This window comes from Lepisma saccharinum, chromosome 4 (assembly GCF_977018435.1).
Source record: "Lepisma saccharinum chromosome 4, izLepSacc3.1, whole genome shotgun sequence".
In the NCBI taxonomy this organism is placed as follows: Eukaryota; Metazoa; Arthropoda; class Insecta; order Zygentoma; family Lepismatidae; genus Lepisma; species Lepisma saccharinum.
Genome location: NC_139232.1, coordinates 33,626,460 through 33,644,150, shown reverse-complemented (window position 1 = coordinate 33,644,150; position 17,691 = coordinate 33,626,460). Strand labels below are relative to the sequence as shown.

The window sequence follows — 17,691 nt, the reverse complement described above, 5'->3', positions numbered from 1 at the left end:
TGACTTCTTATTCCACGTAATGTAATGAGCAAATGCCTTCAAAATATTAATGTAAATTGCTGAGATTTAGTAAATCATTTAAGGAAGCGACTAATCGCAAAGGACATAATCAGCTCAGATCCTATTACTTCTTCATGCTATGTGACGTAAAGTTCCCGCCCAACCGTTTGCCGGCGTTAGTGGCTATCACATCTCCTTTTCCACAGCCTGTAGTACACATCCTCATCTAGACATTGTTCTTGTTCTGGTGTTTAATATCTGCATACTGCAACACTGTCGTTTTGTCATTTCACGTGACTTTACGTTGAAGTGATGGATTCACTTGGCCGGTCACACGTCATCGCAAGCAAAAACTTCAACCGTTACCATGGTTTTGGGCCAGGGCTGCTGTAGTTCAGTGAAACGTGTTGAAGGGTAACACCCATCACAGCTGGATGTCTTCCCTTTACATTAATCTATGTTAGCATTGTCAGGTTAGGTCATCGCAATATTTCTGGGCTTCAGAACAGAAAGTTATTATTTATGTTAAGAGAACAAACATAACTTCTATGACGTCAGAAGGCGAAGGACCGAGTTTCAAGTTGTTTATGTTGAGTCCATTGAACTATATGTAATTCAATGGTTTATTCTGAGTCCTTAGGGATATATGATATTTGGTCTGAGTGCTGCCTTGGACTGACACTGAAGTTTTGGGTTTGGTTCCTTCCCTTGTTTGTGTTAGAAGTTTAGGTGGTAACAGTTTCATATATCGGAGACACATTTCTTCAATTTTAAACAAGAAACTACGTACGGAATGAGTTTCTCCAAGGTTTACAACGTTCGTCGAGTTATTTTCTTTCATCGTGGAATCTATTTGACCGGGAAATCATGTATTTTTCAAGAGAAATATCTTACCGACGCCGCACAATTTCCACTGCTTTCATTTGCTTGCCCTAGGACAACCCGATGCTGCATACGTTTGATGACGTAAGCCCCTGTCAGTTTTTCAACCCCCCCTTTTTTTTTTACTATGCTTGCCTAACATAACCAAACCTAACCTAACCTTATCGGAAATGGTTCGTGGGGCTATCGGTCAACTACGATGCATAATGGGCATAATGGTTCGTGGGGCTATCCGTCAGTTACCCGTGTATAATGTATAATTTTCACCGGTGACGAACATTATAGTAGGTATTTTTCGGTGAAGAAGGTTGGGTAACATTATAGTATAGGGGTGACGGATTTCTTCAAATTTACAGGAGAAAGTACTTACGGAAATAATTTTCTGTAGCGCTGTGGAAGTTTGTAAATGTAGGTTTGAACCATTTTAATGCGAATACATGCTGTTTTCTGCGAAAATCTCTGTCCGACACACTGTTTCTGCTGCCGCCATTTTCTTTCTGCTCGAGAGCAGGTTTCAAACTCGCAGTGTTATCACTAGAACATGACATGTCGAGTATTTTTTTTTTTTAACTATGCTTGCCTAACCTAACTTAACCTAACCTAACCTTACGCAAAATGGTTTTTGGGGCTAACGTGAATGGTTTGTGGGGCTAACGTGAATGATTTGTGAGGTATTAGCATAATTTCAAATCTGTGCACAAAAGTAGGTATTTTCCGGTGAACGAGGTTGCAACACTGCATAAATCGACAAAACACTCGCACAATGCGCCGTGAACCAGTATGCTATCGCCCACCATAATGTGTTACAGAATCGAAATAACAAGTAACAGTAAGTACTCGTAAATGTAAGAAATATACATTATCTTAGTTAGAAATGCATTATTTCACCTTAGGAAATGTTCCGCATTCCAAAATAGTAAGTTAGTGATGTAAAAAAAGTGCGAAATATATGATTTATAGTTGTCACCCTCACACTATAATAGTACCGAAGGTTGAAACACTGCGTACCCACAACCTGAGTCAAGATGTGCCCACCATATTGTGCGTTCCGGAAGCGAAGAAAGGAATAAAAAAAAGCACTCAGAATGTGAAAAATTGCATTTGTTTTCGTGTAAAAAGCATAATGACACCTTGAACTATGTTCCGCAATACACAATTGGTAAGTACGAACCATGCAAAACACAATATATGCGATTTTTAAAGTGTCTCCGATCTATGAAACTGGTACTATGGCAAACAAATATTCAGCTATTACTGTAATTTAAAATGGTCTCATCTTGGGTAGTTTTTACTTCAATAACAGGGTGTCTACCAAAATAATACATCCAGAAATCTTGACTTTTTCTGGACTTCTCTAGATCCTACTTAGGTAAAGTTGGAAATTAGTAATTAAGAAAATAAATATTTATTTAATGAAAATCCCTACCAAAGGGCCAGTTAAGATGAAAACTGAAGGTGAATTTAAGAAGAGAATTAGATCTGCTATTACGTATTAAGGCATCCTGAACTGTGTTTGGCAGACAAGTGAGGCTTTAGCGTCTGGACTCATAGCCAGTATAATCTTATGTGGGGTTTGTGTCGGTTGTCCCTATATGTTTATGACTATCCATTCATCCATCTTATCTTACCATCATTTATCCTCATCTTCGCGATTAGCCAATGGGACAGAAAAAAGTGAAGTAAAATAAACTAAATCAACCAATCGATAGCAAAAATTCTTGACCACAAGAATAATTTATTGCCTTTTTAGTGGCTTCTTGACCTACTTCTTGATTTTTTACTTTTTCTTGACTTCCATGACTTTCTTGACTGGCAGATACCCTGAATAACTTTGTTCTCTATACCCCTGCTTTACAATCAAATTATATTGAATAAGAATGGGCAACACCTTGTTCCATCAGTATAAACCCTAAGGCAAGAAATTCTGCTCAGGCATTGACCAGTGACGTTATCAGAAAGTGGTCCCAAGACTTTGTTCATTAATTGCTTCCGTTTTCCAGTTTGTTTAATAGCAGGACAAACTTTATTCTTTTTGTGCAATGACTGAATCAAAATAAATTTTACTATTCAGTTTGGAAGCGCAGTCCATAGACTTGTAATTTGCATGACTTTTTTCTGTTACGTATTTTCCTAATTAATATTATGTGACGCTCAAAATGTAGGACATTTATGATATTTTTCAAATTCCTCCCGGACGCCGGACATAAGGCTAAAATGTAGGACATGTCCGGGAAAATCCGGATGTCTGGTAACCCTAGATTTTCATCACTTTAAGTAAGGGTATAAGTCGGAATGACATTATTTCCATTTACACCATATGGTACAACGGTTGTTGATATTCATGTTAGTAGCAATTTCTATTAATTGTCATAATGTCGACTCCTGTAACATTTGTTGAGTTTCGGTATGAAAATGAAGACGTCAATGATTATTTGCTTCGTTTTGAACAATTATGTGTTGTTCAAAAGTTGTGTAAGGAGCACAAAGTACATTTTTTTTATTTCTGTGGTGGGAGCTACAACATTTAAAGTATTGAAAAATCTGCTCGCTCCTGACCCAAGTACATTTACAGTCTTATTCAGTGCTAAAAGATAAGTTGCTGTTACACTAAGCCTAAGAGCAATAAGTTGTTGTTTAGATGATGTGCTCAAGAGAATGGCGAATCAGTGGCAGATTTCATGGTTAGGCTTAAGCAACAAGCTCTAAAATGTAGAATGACGAATATTTAGAAGAAGCCTTAGTTGAACAGATGATAGTGGAAATTTGTTATGAAGCTTCAAGAAAGAATTTATTATCTGATGCTTCATTAACGTTTAGTAAAAGTCATTAAACACATCACTGAACATAACAATATCTGTTTAATAGTGTAAACTTACACATAACTGGTCACAATAATCATAACATATTCATGTATCCTTTTAGTCCATATTCGTCCATTCATATAACAAAATCATGTAGTTATGGTAACCAACACAGAATGTAAATTCAGTTAACTTTTCTTTATAAACTGAACCTATCATACTCATTAGTGTCTATCTTCATCTATGATGCATGTACGTTCTACTTATATTCCTGTATACTTATTTATGTAATTTGGTCATGACTCCAGTGAGCTTATACTTACTTCTGGTTTCACATGATCGGAAACATGATGTTGATAAGAACCACCAGTTGATCAGTTGAAACCTCAGATGGAAACATGACTGCAAAACGATTGTTATGCAAATAACACTAATTCAAAAGTATGTGCAAAACGTTCACGACAAGTGTGGTGACACATCAAATGAGACACTTTCGAGGTAGAAACAGCTCCAGAATTATTTCTTGCTCAAAGAATTTTTCCCAATTTTTTTTAAAAAATAGTGTTATTAGCAGTATTACAAAAGTTATTACCAGCATGCCCAACATCCTCTAAAAAATTGGAAGAAGAGGATGCAAGAAAAAAAAAACTTGTTGCCCTTCTTCATCCCACACAGAGAGAAGAATTGCATTTTTTAAATAGTCTTGCTGCATGTAATCAAGATATTTTAATAGTTCTTAAAAAAGTTCACTGATATTTTTGTTTACTTAATAGATTGTATTTTAACACATTTTGTGTTATAAATAACAAGAACAGCCAACTTCCATGGTAGAGTGGTTAGCACAGCATGCTATAATCCCAGCCTGGGCATGCTGTTCTTTGTGAGTATCTTTTCATCAATTTCTTCATATCACAAGTCATCCTTATATTTGTGATTAGCCAAAAGTGGCAAAAAGACAAAGTACTATATACCAAATCAAATCACAAGTACAGTATTTAATAATGATAAGAGCATTTTTTGTACTAAAATATCAATGTCGATTGGTTGCTTTTTACACAGTTTAGAGAAACAATGATGGAAGCAACAATGTCATTTCAGGGCTGGTAACCGACCGTTTGCCCTTGAAAATTTGGACTTTTTTCAATGTATAAATTTTGATATATTTTGAAGCATGAAACTTATTTCTAGTTCTAGAAACTGTAGATAACGGAGATATTAACCTCGAAATGTGACTACTGCATGTCCAATTACTCTCATCCCAGACCACTTTTCACCATTTTATTATTAGCAATTTTGGTTATACAATACAAAAACATGCAAAATATCATACAATTACTATCAGCATGAAACCTAACGAGAGGAAAATCACTTGTTTTAAAGCAAATTTTGTTACAGATGCATGAGAGAAGCACGTACATAATGAAAGACAATCTTCCCAACCCACTCAAAACTTTCAACTTTCTTATGAGAGTACATTGCCTTACCAATCAGGACCTTCATTCCATGCTCTGACCTTCTCCCATTAACATACTGCTTTGCTGCTCTTGCTCTGGAAAGTTTTTATGCTCAGTAGAATTTAGTGTAATTGTAATACACCAGTAAAAGTGTGGGGCAGAGATCACTACAGTGGCAAAGTTCTTGGTTTTCAATAAATAAGTTACATGGTTTTACTTTCAATATTATAATTTCTCATGTAATATATTTGTTCCTCTTGTACTTTACAGAGATTGATCAGGTTATATCCGACCAATATGTAAAGTGTACTTACCCTATGATAAGCCGTGCCACCACCACCGGTTGTGTTGTATGGGACCATCAACATTATGGACTATCACCCGACATCGCAATTTCCACTGCAACATACTATGTTGGAGCACATGCATAGGAATTCCATCCCATTCCTGGCCTTATCCAATGTGACAACTGTCTTCCATTTTGACCCCGCCAAGTGTCTTTCATACAGTTTGCGACAGTTGGTCTTGCATTCTGCGAATGATGTCACTGAGAGTGGACTGCGCCACATTGAACCTCTGGGCCATGTCACGTTGGGGTGGTGGATTCTCCTGGACTGCAATTCGCCGAATTCCATGAAGCACCTCGGGCTACACTTTCGCTGGCAACCTCGAACGGGCCTGTTTTGTTGGCGAATGTTTCTGCATGAGCACCATTTGTGTTTGCCTGGCCATGATATCATTAGCTCTGGCCACTCCATTAAACTATTTTCCCGACACTGTTTCGCTATTCGGTTGTATGAAAAATGTGCATGGAATTTAGCATGATGTACCCTTCCCAATAACAATTAATTTTCGGCGGCATTTCACTAGCACAAACACAACGCTTTGGCAACTGCAAGCTCAGACAACAACATTGGTTTCAAGGTTCTGGCACAACTTCACATGTGGCAGTAGCATTACCAAATCGGTCGGATATAGCCCGATCAGCCTTCTGTATTATTGGAAAGTGTTGGTTATAAAAGTAGCCCAAATTAATTAAACATGCCTGTTTAAATGAACAATTATTTTAATTATTGCACTGTGTATTATCATTGTGTGCTAGATTTAAGATATTTGCAGTTTTTATCATTTTGTTGGAGTACATATTTTCATAATTCTTATCTTTATCGTAGGACATCCATTTGTACTAACAATAAAATAAATTTAAATATTTGCGAGTATTGTCCTGTTCTTTGTGATATTTGGTTGATCTTGCTTACATCGTGTTCCCATGTCCAATTTCTTTTTTTTAAATTTCAGTTGACTAAAATAAATCGTGAAGAAGCAGAGATGCTAAATGTTGAAATAGAATAATTCAAAGATTTTAACAAATGAATTAATTACCAAGATGTCAAACATCACTTGTGCCAAGACTGCTGATTCAGATAAAAGGTAAGTTATTTAATGTTGGCTTTCTATATTTTGCTATGTGATGCCTTTCATTTGGTCTGAAGGGCGTAGTGGTAACATTGTCACCTTGTAATCAAGGCTTCCTGGGTTTTATACCCAGTGGAGGCACATAGTGGTTCAGATGCTACTTTTTACTGTAGGTCCAGTCCTGATTAGCCTTTCTGTGCATAAAGTGGGCTTAAAAACAAACTCATTTGTACAAATAAAAATAAAATGATAACACTACCCTGCATTTTGGATTTTTTTTTTTTATATATTTTCAAATCAATAGGTGATTCTAGAAGTATTTTGAATGCTGATCATGGAAATGACATCTATTTTTCCCATCATGTCAGGATTTTTCTCAATTTCACCATGTAAATTCTCATTTTCGCAATTACATCACATTCATTACATACTGCAACAATAGGGGAAATTTCGGTTGTGTCCAAATCAATAAGTGATTCTGGGATTATTTTGAATGCTGATCATGGAAATGACATCTATTTTTTTCCATCCTGTCAGGATTTGTGACAATTTCACAATATCAATTCTCATACATTCACCATTACATCACATATATTACATAATGCAATAAAATAAATTTATACAAGGGAAATTTCTGTTGTGTCCAAACCAATGTGTGATCCTGGATGTATTTTGAATGCTGATCATGCAAATGGCATTCATTTATTCCAGTCGTGTCAGGATTTGTCAGAACTTTACTATCAAAATATTCACATTTGCTATAACATCACATTTATTACACAATGCAAAATAAGAAGACATAAATCTACATAAGGGAAATTTCAGTTGTTTCCAAACCAATGTGTGATTCTGGAAATATTTTGAATGCTGATCACAGAAATAACATCCATTTTTAGCCATCACATCAAAATCTTTCCCTAGGTTGGGATTTTTCCCCATTTCACAAAGTTCAATCAAACTACTAAATTACCATTATAACATTGAGTTTTGACATTTTGTGTTCTAAATTTTTGTGCAGGATTTCGAAATAAAACTAACCACGTTTATTCTTTCTTTATATATTCCATATACAGGGTGGTGCACGAAATGTCATACCATTCAATCACCTCATAAAATTTTTAATATCATATATTGAATGTTCAAAACACGTATGCGGGTGAGTTGATTCATGGAAAATCAGGTAGATGTCAGGAGAAGTCAGTATCGGACTCTATTTTGTTGCGAAACAGCAGTTTGCAAGATGGCAGATAATGGCCGGTTGAGTGTCGAACAGAAGGTGAAAGTTGTAATGTTTTTTGCAGAAACAAGGAGTTTGGTAGCGATACAAAGGCATTTTCGTGCACACTTTGGCACAAGAAGGGCTGGCTCCCTGTAAACAGACCATTCGGAGATTGTGCCAACAATTAGAAACCACTGGCTCTGTGTTAGAGAATAATCGACGGTGCCCGTCAAGTGTCCGAACACTGAGAACATTGAAGCAGTTCGCGTGGCTTTGGCACGAAGTCCAAGCAAATCAACAAGAAGGGCGGCTGCTGAGTTACGAATATCTCGTAGGTCAATCCATTCACTTGTTCCCTTACAAAATGACAGTTGTCCAGAAACTAACGGCAGTGGACAAGGAACGAAGGCATCAGTTTGCTTCGTGGTTAGTGGAAGAAGATCATGTTCTGCACAACACTTGGTTTACAGATGAGGCGTACTTTCATTTAAATGGTGTGGTAAATAAGCAAAATGTTCGATTCTGGGCAAGTGAACAGCCTCACAAACTGCATGAACGTGAGAATTATGGAGAAAAAGTGAGTGTGTGGGCAGCAATTTCAACTCATGGAATCATTGGACCGTTCTTCTTTGACGACACAGTAAACAAAGAACGATACAAGGAAATGTTGGAGAACTCATTTATTCCGCAGCTCTTGGCAACAGGTCTCCATTTACACACTCAGTGGTTCATGCAAGATGGAGCCCGCCAACATACTGCAAACATTGTTCTTGATTTCCTGTATGAGATGTTTAATGTGCGTGTAATGTCTAATCGGTTTCCTGAACGTCACGAAGGTGGGAGATTGTGGCCCCCGCATAGCCCGGATAATAATCCTTGTGATTTTTTTTTTGTGGGGTTTCTTGAAAGATAAAGTTTTCGCAAGGAAGCCTGCAGATGTAGTGCAACTCAAGGCCTTTATTGTGCAATTGTGCCGTGAAATTTCGGAGGACTTGTGCCGGAGGGTTGTGACAAATGTAAAGGTTTGCTTGCAAGAGGTTGTGAACCATAATGGTGGACACATTGAACACATTCTGCACTAAACAAACTTTCCATACTCTGATAATTCACTATGCATTAATTTTGTAACGTTTCGATAATAAATAAATTTGTAATAAACAAAACAAATGGTAAGACATTTCGTGCGCCACCCTGTAGCTTCAATTGTTTATTTGTGTATATCAAATGCCTTAAGTAACCTGCACTCCCATTGGCTAATTCATTTTGGGCGTGGTGTCTAGTTGCCCACATCTTTGCGCGGTAGTTACTTCCAGCCAGTGTGCGTAGAGAAGCCACTCGGGACCCAGCCAGAAACCGTCACGGACAATTATGGATACCGTAAGCCTAACGTGGCCACGTTTCATTAGTGGCACGTTGTTGTAACACCAGCTGCAATTTCGTGTAAACAGTTTTTCCTAGACAGGAGTGCATGGGAAGTGTAATCAAGTGTTATGTGTATATACCTTATAATACATAGTTATAGTTATCAGTGTGTGTGTGCCTGTGTTTTCTTTACAACTCCCAAGAGGATCGCGGTGAAATTTGCCCTGTAGCGACACAATCCATGCTAGAGAGATGTAAGTGGTAACCTACAATTTCACTTACATTTAGATCCTACCGGTTCAGATTATCATTCATTTCTGGTCCTTCACAGCCAGACAGGTTCTACACTCAGTTTTGGTCCTTTATGGTCCGGAACGCAATCAACAGTGATCCGGAATGCGAGAAAAATCTGCAAAAATCAGGAGCTCACTATTTGACCCCTAAATCAATACAAATGTGTAAAATTATCAATTTTAAGGAATAATTCACACTTTGGATTCACATGAGATGATTATTTTGATTTTTATGCAAAAAGTATAATTTTGGGCTTTTTCAATACACACTTGAAACCACAGTAAAACTAAACAATACACTTGGAAACCGAAATACATTTCCAGAAATAGATTATGGAAATATGGATTATAATGATAGTAATAAAATAATAACAATATTAATAATAATAAATGTAAGAAATATCGTTAAAATGAATGTATGCGCAATAAATGTTAAAAGCGAGGAAAACAGACTTCCTATCAAATCACCTTCAAGATAAATTAATATATTTTAAGACATTAAATAATAATTATTTACTGGTTCCGATATCCTTCCTTCTTCCTTTAAATGTACTTTGGTTGTGAATGCAAGTTCCTTAGACATATTTTCCCAGCGAAGCTCTTCAGTTTATCAGCTATTATTTCTGTTGCCACTTTCTTCAAAACTGATAATCTGCTTTTTGAGATTGCATAGAGTGAAGAGAAAGCAACTACAAACTCCATATTTTTTAAAAGTCTACTGAAATTATTTCTAAGAAAATTATCTTCTTTTCAGCAACAGTTTTCATATCCTTAAAATATTTTGCTGCAACACCGCAACACATCAACACTAAAGGTCTTAACACAATCTTAAGCGATATTTTTAAAATTTATAGAATCTAACGAAAGAAATAAACGATTATTCTGATAATCTCTATCTTGATCAGATTTTTCCAGAATAATGTTTCATGGATTTCTATGACACACCATCACCATTAACCCACAAGGACATGTGAATGGGTAAAAATGAACCAAAATATTTTGAAATATTTCTTTCATCTTTACCAATGAGTGTGCCTGAGGTGACCCTTTTCAGTACCTTTCCAGTAAACACTTTCGAATGTCATGACCTTGAATCAGCTATGAGGTTTCGTTAGTTGCCCTCACAGGCCGTAGAAACATCGCCTGTGTACATTTCACCCACACGTGCGCTCCAGCATTTCAGCTTTGTTATTTAAACATGATTTTCTCTCATTTTTATCAATTGTCAAATACAATAAAGATGTTCAAAACTAATACAATTGGTTTAACCAATAAAGATATTGTTAATCAAATGCTTTAATGCAATTATAACTCGGATTTGTGAAGTAATTTTGCTTCTGGGTAATATTTACACAGCCGAGTCTTTGGAAAAAAATTTAGGGAGGATGTTCTGAATATTTTGTGAGGTGTTAGGGGTTGTTGGGGACGTTTGAATAAATTTCTGTTACACTGCACTTTTTCTATATGTATTAAGCATCAGCTGATAGCGATATCGGAGATGACCAGGTGCGGAACGTCCATGTAAGCCGGACTTACACTTTATTAGTTCTAGTAAAATGTATGTAATTATATGGCAAAATTAGTAAAAACTTCAAAGTTCAACTCGGCCCGATACCAGTCTTCGAGATCCTGTTTGTTAGATTGCAACACTTCAGCACCAGGGGACACATGGGAACTCCTGCCTTTTGCTTGCGGAAAGTTGTAAGCCGTCTGAATGTTGCCTTACAAATTTCTGACCGCGAAGGAGCAGTGCCTACCGTATCTGGATGAAGAAGAGCAAGGAATATAGGGAGAAGAGCGGGCTAAACCCTATGTGTGTAAACCTACGGCCACAGGCTTACAGCAGCGTTGCAAACCCCATGTTTAGAAAAAGTGTTGTTCATGGACGTCCGCAGTATTTCTTTCCACCAGGGAGGATTAAGCAAAGTATTTTTTTTTCAAGGGTTGGGGTAAACTAGGTATATTTCCCTTCTCAAAATATACTAATTCAATTTGAAGTTAACTTTTTTCTGCAACGCCCTTACAATAATTAACAATTTGATGTGACTGAAATGAAATTGTCTGTGTGAAAATGGTTGACATTCATTTTTCAGGAAGTGTCTCCTTGCCTTGCCCCTTCTGGACATCCTTGGAGTCGTTTAAACTCCGAAATTATGCTACATACAACTAAATTGTTCTGTGATTTTCATATTATTAATATTAATTTATAACAAAAATATAAATATAAATTCGAACGGTTCAACCAACGGCATGGGTTCGACGTTATACGTGAAAAGTTGGAGAAAATTCAACCACAACGAAAAGTGGCCCGCTTGTTTTATTTATATCCCTAACTGACAAACGACTTTTTAAATTTGTGCAAAATTTAGCACCATTATCCTTGGGTTGCCTTCACTGAATACGCGCCAGCGAGACACAGGTCCAGCAAAAGGAGGGGCTCCAGCGTTGTCGGGTATGAATGGTTGACTGCAAAGGAAATTTGAGCCGGCGGTGCTTCAAGGAGGTTTTTTCCAGGAACAGGGAATTCTGAAGCAAAAATCTAACCGGAAGGGGAAAAAGGAGAAACCTAAAAAAATAGCGGGATACGAGAAAACTAGATACACATTGATGTGCTAAATTCTTGTTTCTGTTTTTAGCTTATAGGAGAGCATAAACATCAGAAATATTAAGATCTCTGTTTTCCGTTTATGTATGAACTCAGCTGGTAATAATTGAGCTAAAAAGTGCAAAAATAAATAAATAAATAAATGTTAATGAAAGCTGAAGATTGAACCAATTTTACAAATCTCATGTCAAATGTGAACAAAATATTATTAATTACATAGTCTGTGATTCAAACACTCTTCGAACAGCAAACTCTTCGAAGCCTGTTTATGATCTTTTAGGTGCTAGATTTGCTTTTACAGTATCCTAAGAAAGCACTTACATGTCCTTCGATAGAAATTTCTGGATATGTCCTTACAATTAGTGAGCATTTCTTTTATAATTAATATTGTAATTTTTTTTACTAAATATAGGGAATTTTAAGGCAAGAGAGGGAATTTTTTTATATCCGAAAGGGATATTCCCCTCACAGTCCGAAAGATCACTGCTTTGAGCAGTGACCAATTTTGGATCTGGTTTCTTTTTGTTTCCCCGTTCTTGTTGTCGAGGTCCACTGCGAATTGCGAATTCCATCTATTCAAAGTGGACTGTCGGCCCTGTGCTGTTGTGTGATAGTGAAGCGCATTATGGAATAAAATGAGTGTGACTGTGCGGTGGGGTGGAGAACTTGGTGCATACGCCGTTATCCAGCAAGGATTTTGCTGCCAAGAAGAAACTTGTGGATGTAGGTAGGCCCACCCCTTTCGTCTCTAGCAGGCATAGTAACAGAAACAAAAAAATAAAGTGCGCCGATTTTGTGATTCAGGGTACGAAGCTGATACTTGGTTATGCGGTTGTAAAAAGTATTCTGCACTTTTCTGTTTCCTTCTGTTTTCGTTTCATCATTATTATTATTATTCATTTTATCTAACTTTGCATATTTTTTATTGTTACGTTACTCATTGTGATAGGAATAAGATTGATTTAATTATCAGTTGAAATATAGGAGATACTCAGCCTAGCAAAGAAAACACCAATTCCAGAGATTTATCCAGAATTTTTAATTTGGTGAAAAATTCCAGGGAAGTGTTCTGAAAAAATGGGGGGCGGGGGTTCGATGTGTGTGGATAAATCACTAACCATGTCAGCCCAAAAATAAGCACAACGGGAAATAACCTTCATCATGATAGGCTTACACTGTTGAAAAGGTCACGCTCCGCCACTGGAGATGACCTATTCCCCCTAGCGTGCACACGTGACAACGTTTGATTCAGGGTTGCCAGCTGACCCATTAACAACAGGGCACTCTTTCACAAATAAGCTAAATTTGTCGAAAATAGCAAAAAGTAGCAAAACATTTCTCCTGTGCCATTTTCCCAATACTTTAAACTATCCTTTGCTTTAGAAATCGTTGCGGGAAATGGCAGCTAAAGCTATCATAACTTAAGATAACGTTTGTATTTTCAAGTCAAAAATAAAAACATTAAATTTTATTGTATTTCAAACATATGTTTTCTGTGCATTACTGAGAAGTTGTGTGTCTACCTAGCACAATTATATTGTCCGGCGAAAAAATATATGCTACAACAAGTTTTTTAAAAAATGCAAAATATAATCAGAAAATTCCATTTTCACGAACTGCCATTTTGAGGCCCGAAAACAAGAACAAATAATAAATTTAGAGAAAAACAATTACGGCAGTTTCATGGCCCATTTATTTGTTTACAGAGTGGTAATGTTTTATCTCGTTATCGAAAAGTCAAAATTTCTATTTTTGCCGATTTTTTTTGCATTCTGGATCACTGTGTATTCTGGTCGACCTTTCACGTTGAGGACTGATGAAAACGTCGGAAAATTCAGGACAATGTTTCTTGAAAACGAGCGTGTGAGTGTGAAAGAGGTGGCTCGTGAGCTTAACATATCACACATGTCCGTTCACAACATTTTGACTGATGTGTTAGGCATGAAACGTGTTGCGGCATGACTTTTTCCGAAGGAGCTGAATTTCCTGCGGAAAGCACATCGCATAGATGTTGCTGAAGACATGATTTTGCAAGCTTCTAGTGACTTAACCTTCATGAAATGCATAATAACTGGTGATGAGACATGGGTGTATGAGTATGACATGCAAACAGGTCAACAATTTTCGGAATGACTCTTCAAAAATGAACCAAAACCCAAAAAGCCATGCCAGTCACTCAAAAATTAAGGTCATGCTTATTGATTTCTTTGATTATCGTGGTGTTGTGCTCTCAGAATTCCTTCCAGCATGACAAACTGTAAATAAAGAGTTTTATGTGACCGTTATGAGGCGTATGCGTGAGAATGTTCGCCGGAAAAGACCAGAGTTATGGAAAAAAAATTCTTGGATTTTGCACCAAGATAATGCATCGTTGCACACATCTAGTCTTGTCTGCGAGTTTTTGGCCAAAAACTTAACCCATGTCCTCGTTCAAGCCACATATTCTCCAGATATGGCTCAGTGTGATTTTTTTTCTCTTTCCGCGACTCAAGTTACCACTTCGGGGAAGGCATTTTGAATCAATTGAATCCATTAAAGGAAATTCGCAGAAGGAACTCAGGGTGCGTTTGAAAAGTGTTTTGAAGACTGGGTTAAGCGTTGGCATATGTGTGTTGCATCTGATGGCGACAAAATAAATGTTGATGATTAATCACGTATTTTATATTTTATTCACAAATTTCGTATAATTATTGTATGTAGTACACGGTGGCGACAGACCTGGAAAACCAGAAAAAGTCGGGGAATTTGAGGTGCCAACAAAGTCCGGGAAATGTTAGGGAATTTTGTCTTGATTGACTTTTTTTTTTTTTAAGATATCGTTATGAAACTCTACACGAGAACAGGAAATCTTGTTGCTAAGTTTCGACCTCAACTGCTTCTTTTGTGCACAACACAATCACTGCGCCAGAAACCAGTGATGGCAGGAGGAGGGACCGAGAGAAATTTCCGGAGGGGCAGAAAAATGTGTTAAGCCTCTAAATATTACGTGGAAAATGCATTGAACTATCATTTTCTCTTGTCCGTATGGGGACAGAACTGTCAACAGATGGAGGGGATGGGAGAAGGTGGTGCTGTCTGATAGTTGTTGAATGTCGTAGTAAGGCATTTTGTTGAACAAACTGAAGGAACGTGGAAACAAATAGACTCCATTGATACATACGATTTTTGTCGAATATTGCCACGTGGCAAAGTATCTCACTACAACATGCGACAGAAATTACATGCATGGCACTCTTATGGAATTGATTTTTGTTGGATGTCTTTGGACTGCAACATCGAACAAAAATCTCATGCATAAACAAGAGCTTTAGACTGCAAATATGCTGCTGGAATTGTATTACTCTTCTCGCTCACTTAATCTTATTTAAAGTAGCAGTGCTTACAAAGGTTTTCTTTCATCATCCTGACGAATTACTGGTTTCGCACAAATTAACACACGTTTACAATGACATTGCACTATTCTTAGAGGGGTCTCCCCGATGGTGCAGTGGTAGCGTCGTCACCTTGTAAACAAGGGGTCCTAGGTTCGATACCTGGTGGAGGCACATAGTGGTTCGGATCCCACTTTAAACTGTAGGTCCAGTCCCGATTAGCCTTACTGAGCATAAAGTGGACTTAAAAACACCAAATCAATCAATCAGTCACTATTCTTAGATATCAAGAAGAATCCAACAAAACGGGATATATATTGAATACTATCACGAAAAAGTGAAACATAAATCTGCATTGGTGAAAGTTATAAAAATTTGTCAAAAGGAAATATTCTCTTATCTAAAATCCTTACCTTGAATTTAATATAAGGTGTAAAGAACCCCTTCATAAAAGTTAAAGAGCCAGGTTGTAAAGGGACCTGCACTGAACATGCACAACACATGAAAAGATAAGTAGAGATTAAAAACTTGTTCAAGAATAGTGCAAGAAGCCCACTATTCTCAAAAACCTAACAAGATTTGTTAAAACACTGTCAAATCTTTTATCTTCCTTCGTTTCATGTTACGTACAGCAAATTCTTCAAGAGATATTAAACTTTTTTTCTAGTTGTAAGGAGATACAACTTTTAGGCTGTAGGAGGCTGAAATATTTTTTGGAAGCTAGAAAATGTTAACAGTTTCACAATTTTATTATATTCTAATAAGAAACTAATTCGAAGTGTTAAACCATTTAACACCACAAACTATTTAAAAAGTAAAAAATATGTTGGATTCCATTTTCCTCTTTTCGTACTGAATCCAATATGGCCTATTTTCTGTTTACAGCTAGTTACATGGTAAATTCAACAGATGACATTAGTATGTCATTTAGACTGTCCAAATGACATGATTGAACCTGTTGGCTGTACCTATAGAGCGCTCAGAAGTGAAGTAGCTGAACCTCGTGATTGTGTTGTACGTGATCCAATATTGCATGTGTAAGCTCTTACTTGCTACATCTTCTAGCTCATAATTTGTAAAAGAACTATGTAAGGGAGACTCAATCACTCATTTTTGATCACCTCAGATGGAATCTAAGAACTGTCATAGCCCCTCAGCAGCATGGTTTCGTGCAGGGCAGATCCACAACTACAATAACACAAAGCATAGCGGACTGTATAAACAACAAAGGACAGTTGGACGTAATCTACACAGACCTCAGCAAGGCTTTCGACAGAATAAACCACTCCATCCTACTCCAGAAACTACCTAGTGTTGGAATCTCAGGTAACTTGCACAAATTTACTAGCAAGCTATCTTTCTGATCGCACACAAGCATTTGCACTATCCAGGTTCACCTCAGCTGAGAGAAGAGTTTCATCGGGAGTCCCCCAGGGATCCAATTTAGATCCATACCTTTTCCTCCTGTTCGTCAACGATATTTTGAGCCACCTGCAAAAAGTCAATATTCTAATGTATGCAGACAATATGAAACTGTACTATCCAATCAGCTCATTGAATGACTGTCACACGTTGCAGGAAGGCCTAAACTCCTTCGCAAACTGGTGTAAGCAGACAGGAATGATCATAAATGTGAATAAGTGCAACGTAATGTCATTCACCAACAAAAAAAAAACAACCATTACACAAGAGTATAAAATTGGCAGCTCGAATGTGAGGCGTACTAGTGTTGTCGTTGACCTCGGTGTCCACTTCACATCTGACCTGTCATTCAACACCCATTATCAAACCTTGGTGAAAAGGTGTATAAAGCTAGTTGGTTTCATTAGAAGAAATTTTCTGTTTAATTTTTCTGTGCCTGCGGTTGTAAAAATATACATCACACTTATTCGTCCAGTACTGGAATACTGCAGTCCCGTATGGAATCCACAGTACAAAACATGGCAAGAGGAAGTGGAGAGCATCCTAGGCAGTTTGTGAAATGGCTGTGCTTCAAGGTGAACATTCACAAATAGAACTATACATCTTTAGTGTGTTAATTACTGAAATATTCAGAAGTGAAAATGTAATGGAATTCGTATGTTATAGTAGTAATTGTATTTTGTCTGTTTTATTGTAGTAGATTTTGCGGGTTAAGTGGTAGAGCATCCACAGGCTGAACTTCGCCCATGAATAAAGAAATTCTAATTCTAATTCTAATTATGCAAGCATTTCCGTCTGGAAACTTTGTTCAACAGAAGAGTCGTCAGTGACGTCATTTTTTTTACAGAAATTGATTAATCATGGCT

The 17,691-nt window shown here is 37.1% G+C and overlaps 1 protein-coding gene across 3 annotated transcripts in view; it reads left to right on the top strand.

Annotated features, from left to right (window-relative positions):
* The first annotated feature begins 387 nt into the window (after positions 1 to 387).
* Positions 388 to 17,691, top strand: part of LOC145986410 (uncharacterized) — a 40,314-nt gene continuing 23,010 nt past the window's right edge. The window contains exons 1-2 of one of the 3 annotated variants that reach the window (XM_083120393.1): positions 388 to 414; positions 6,437 to 6,568. In XM_083120393.1, the coding sequence (XP_082976519.1) occupies positions 6,525 to 6,568 (44 nt within the window). In that variant the 5' untranslated portion in view covers positions 388 to 414; positions 6,437 to 6,524. The other 2 variants (XM_083120394.1, XM_083120392.1) reach the window with 2 other exon arrangements.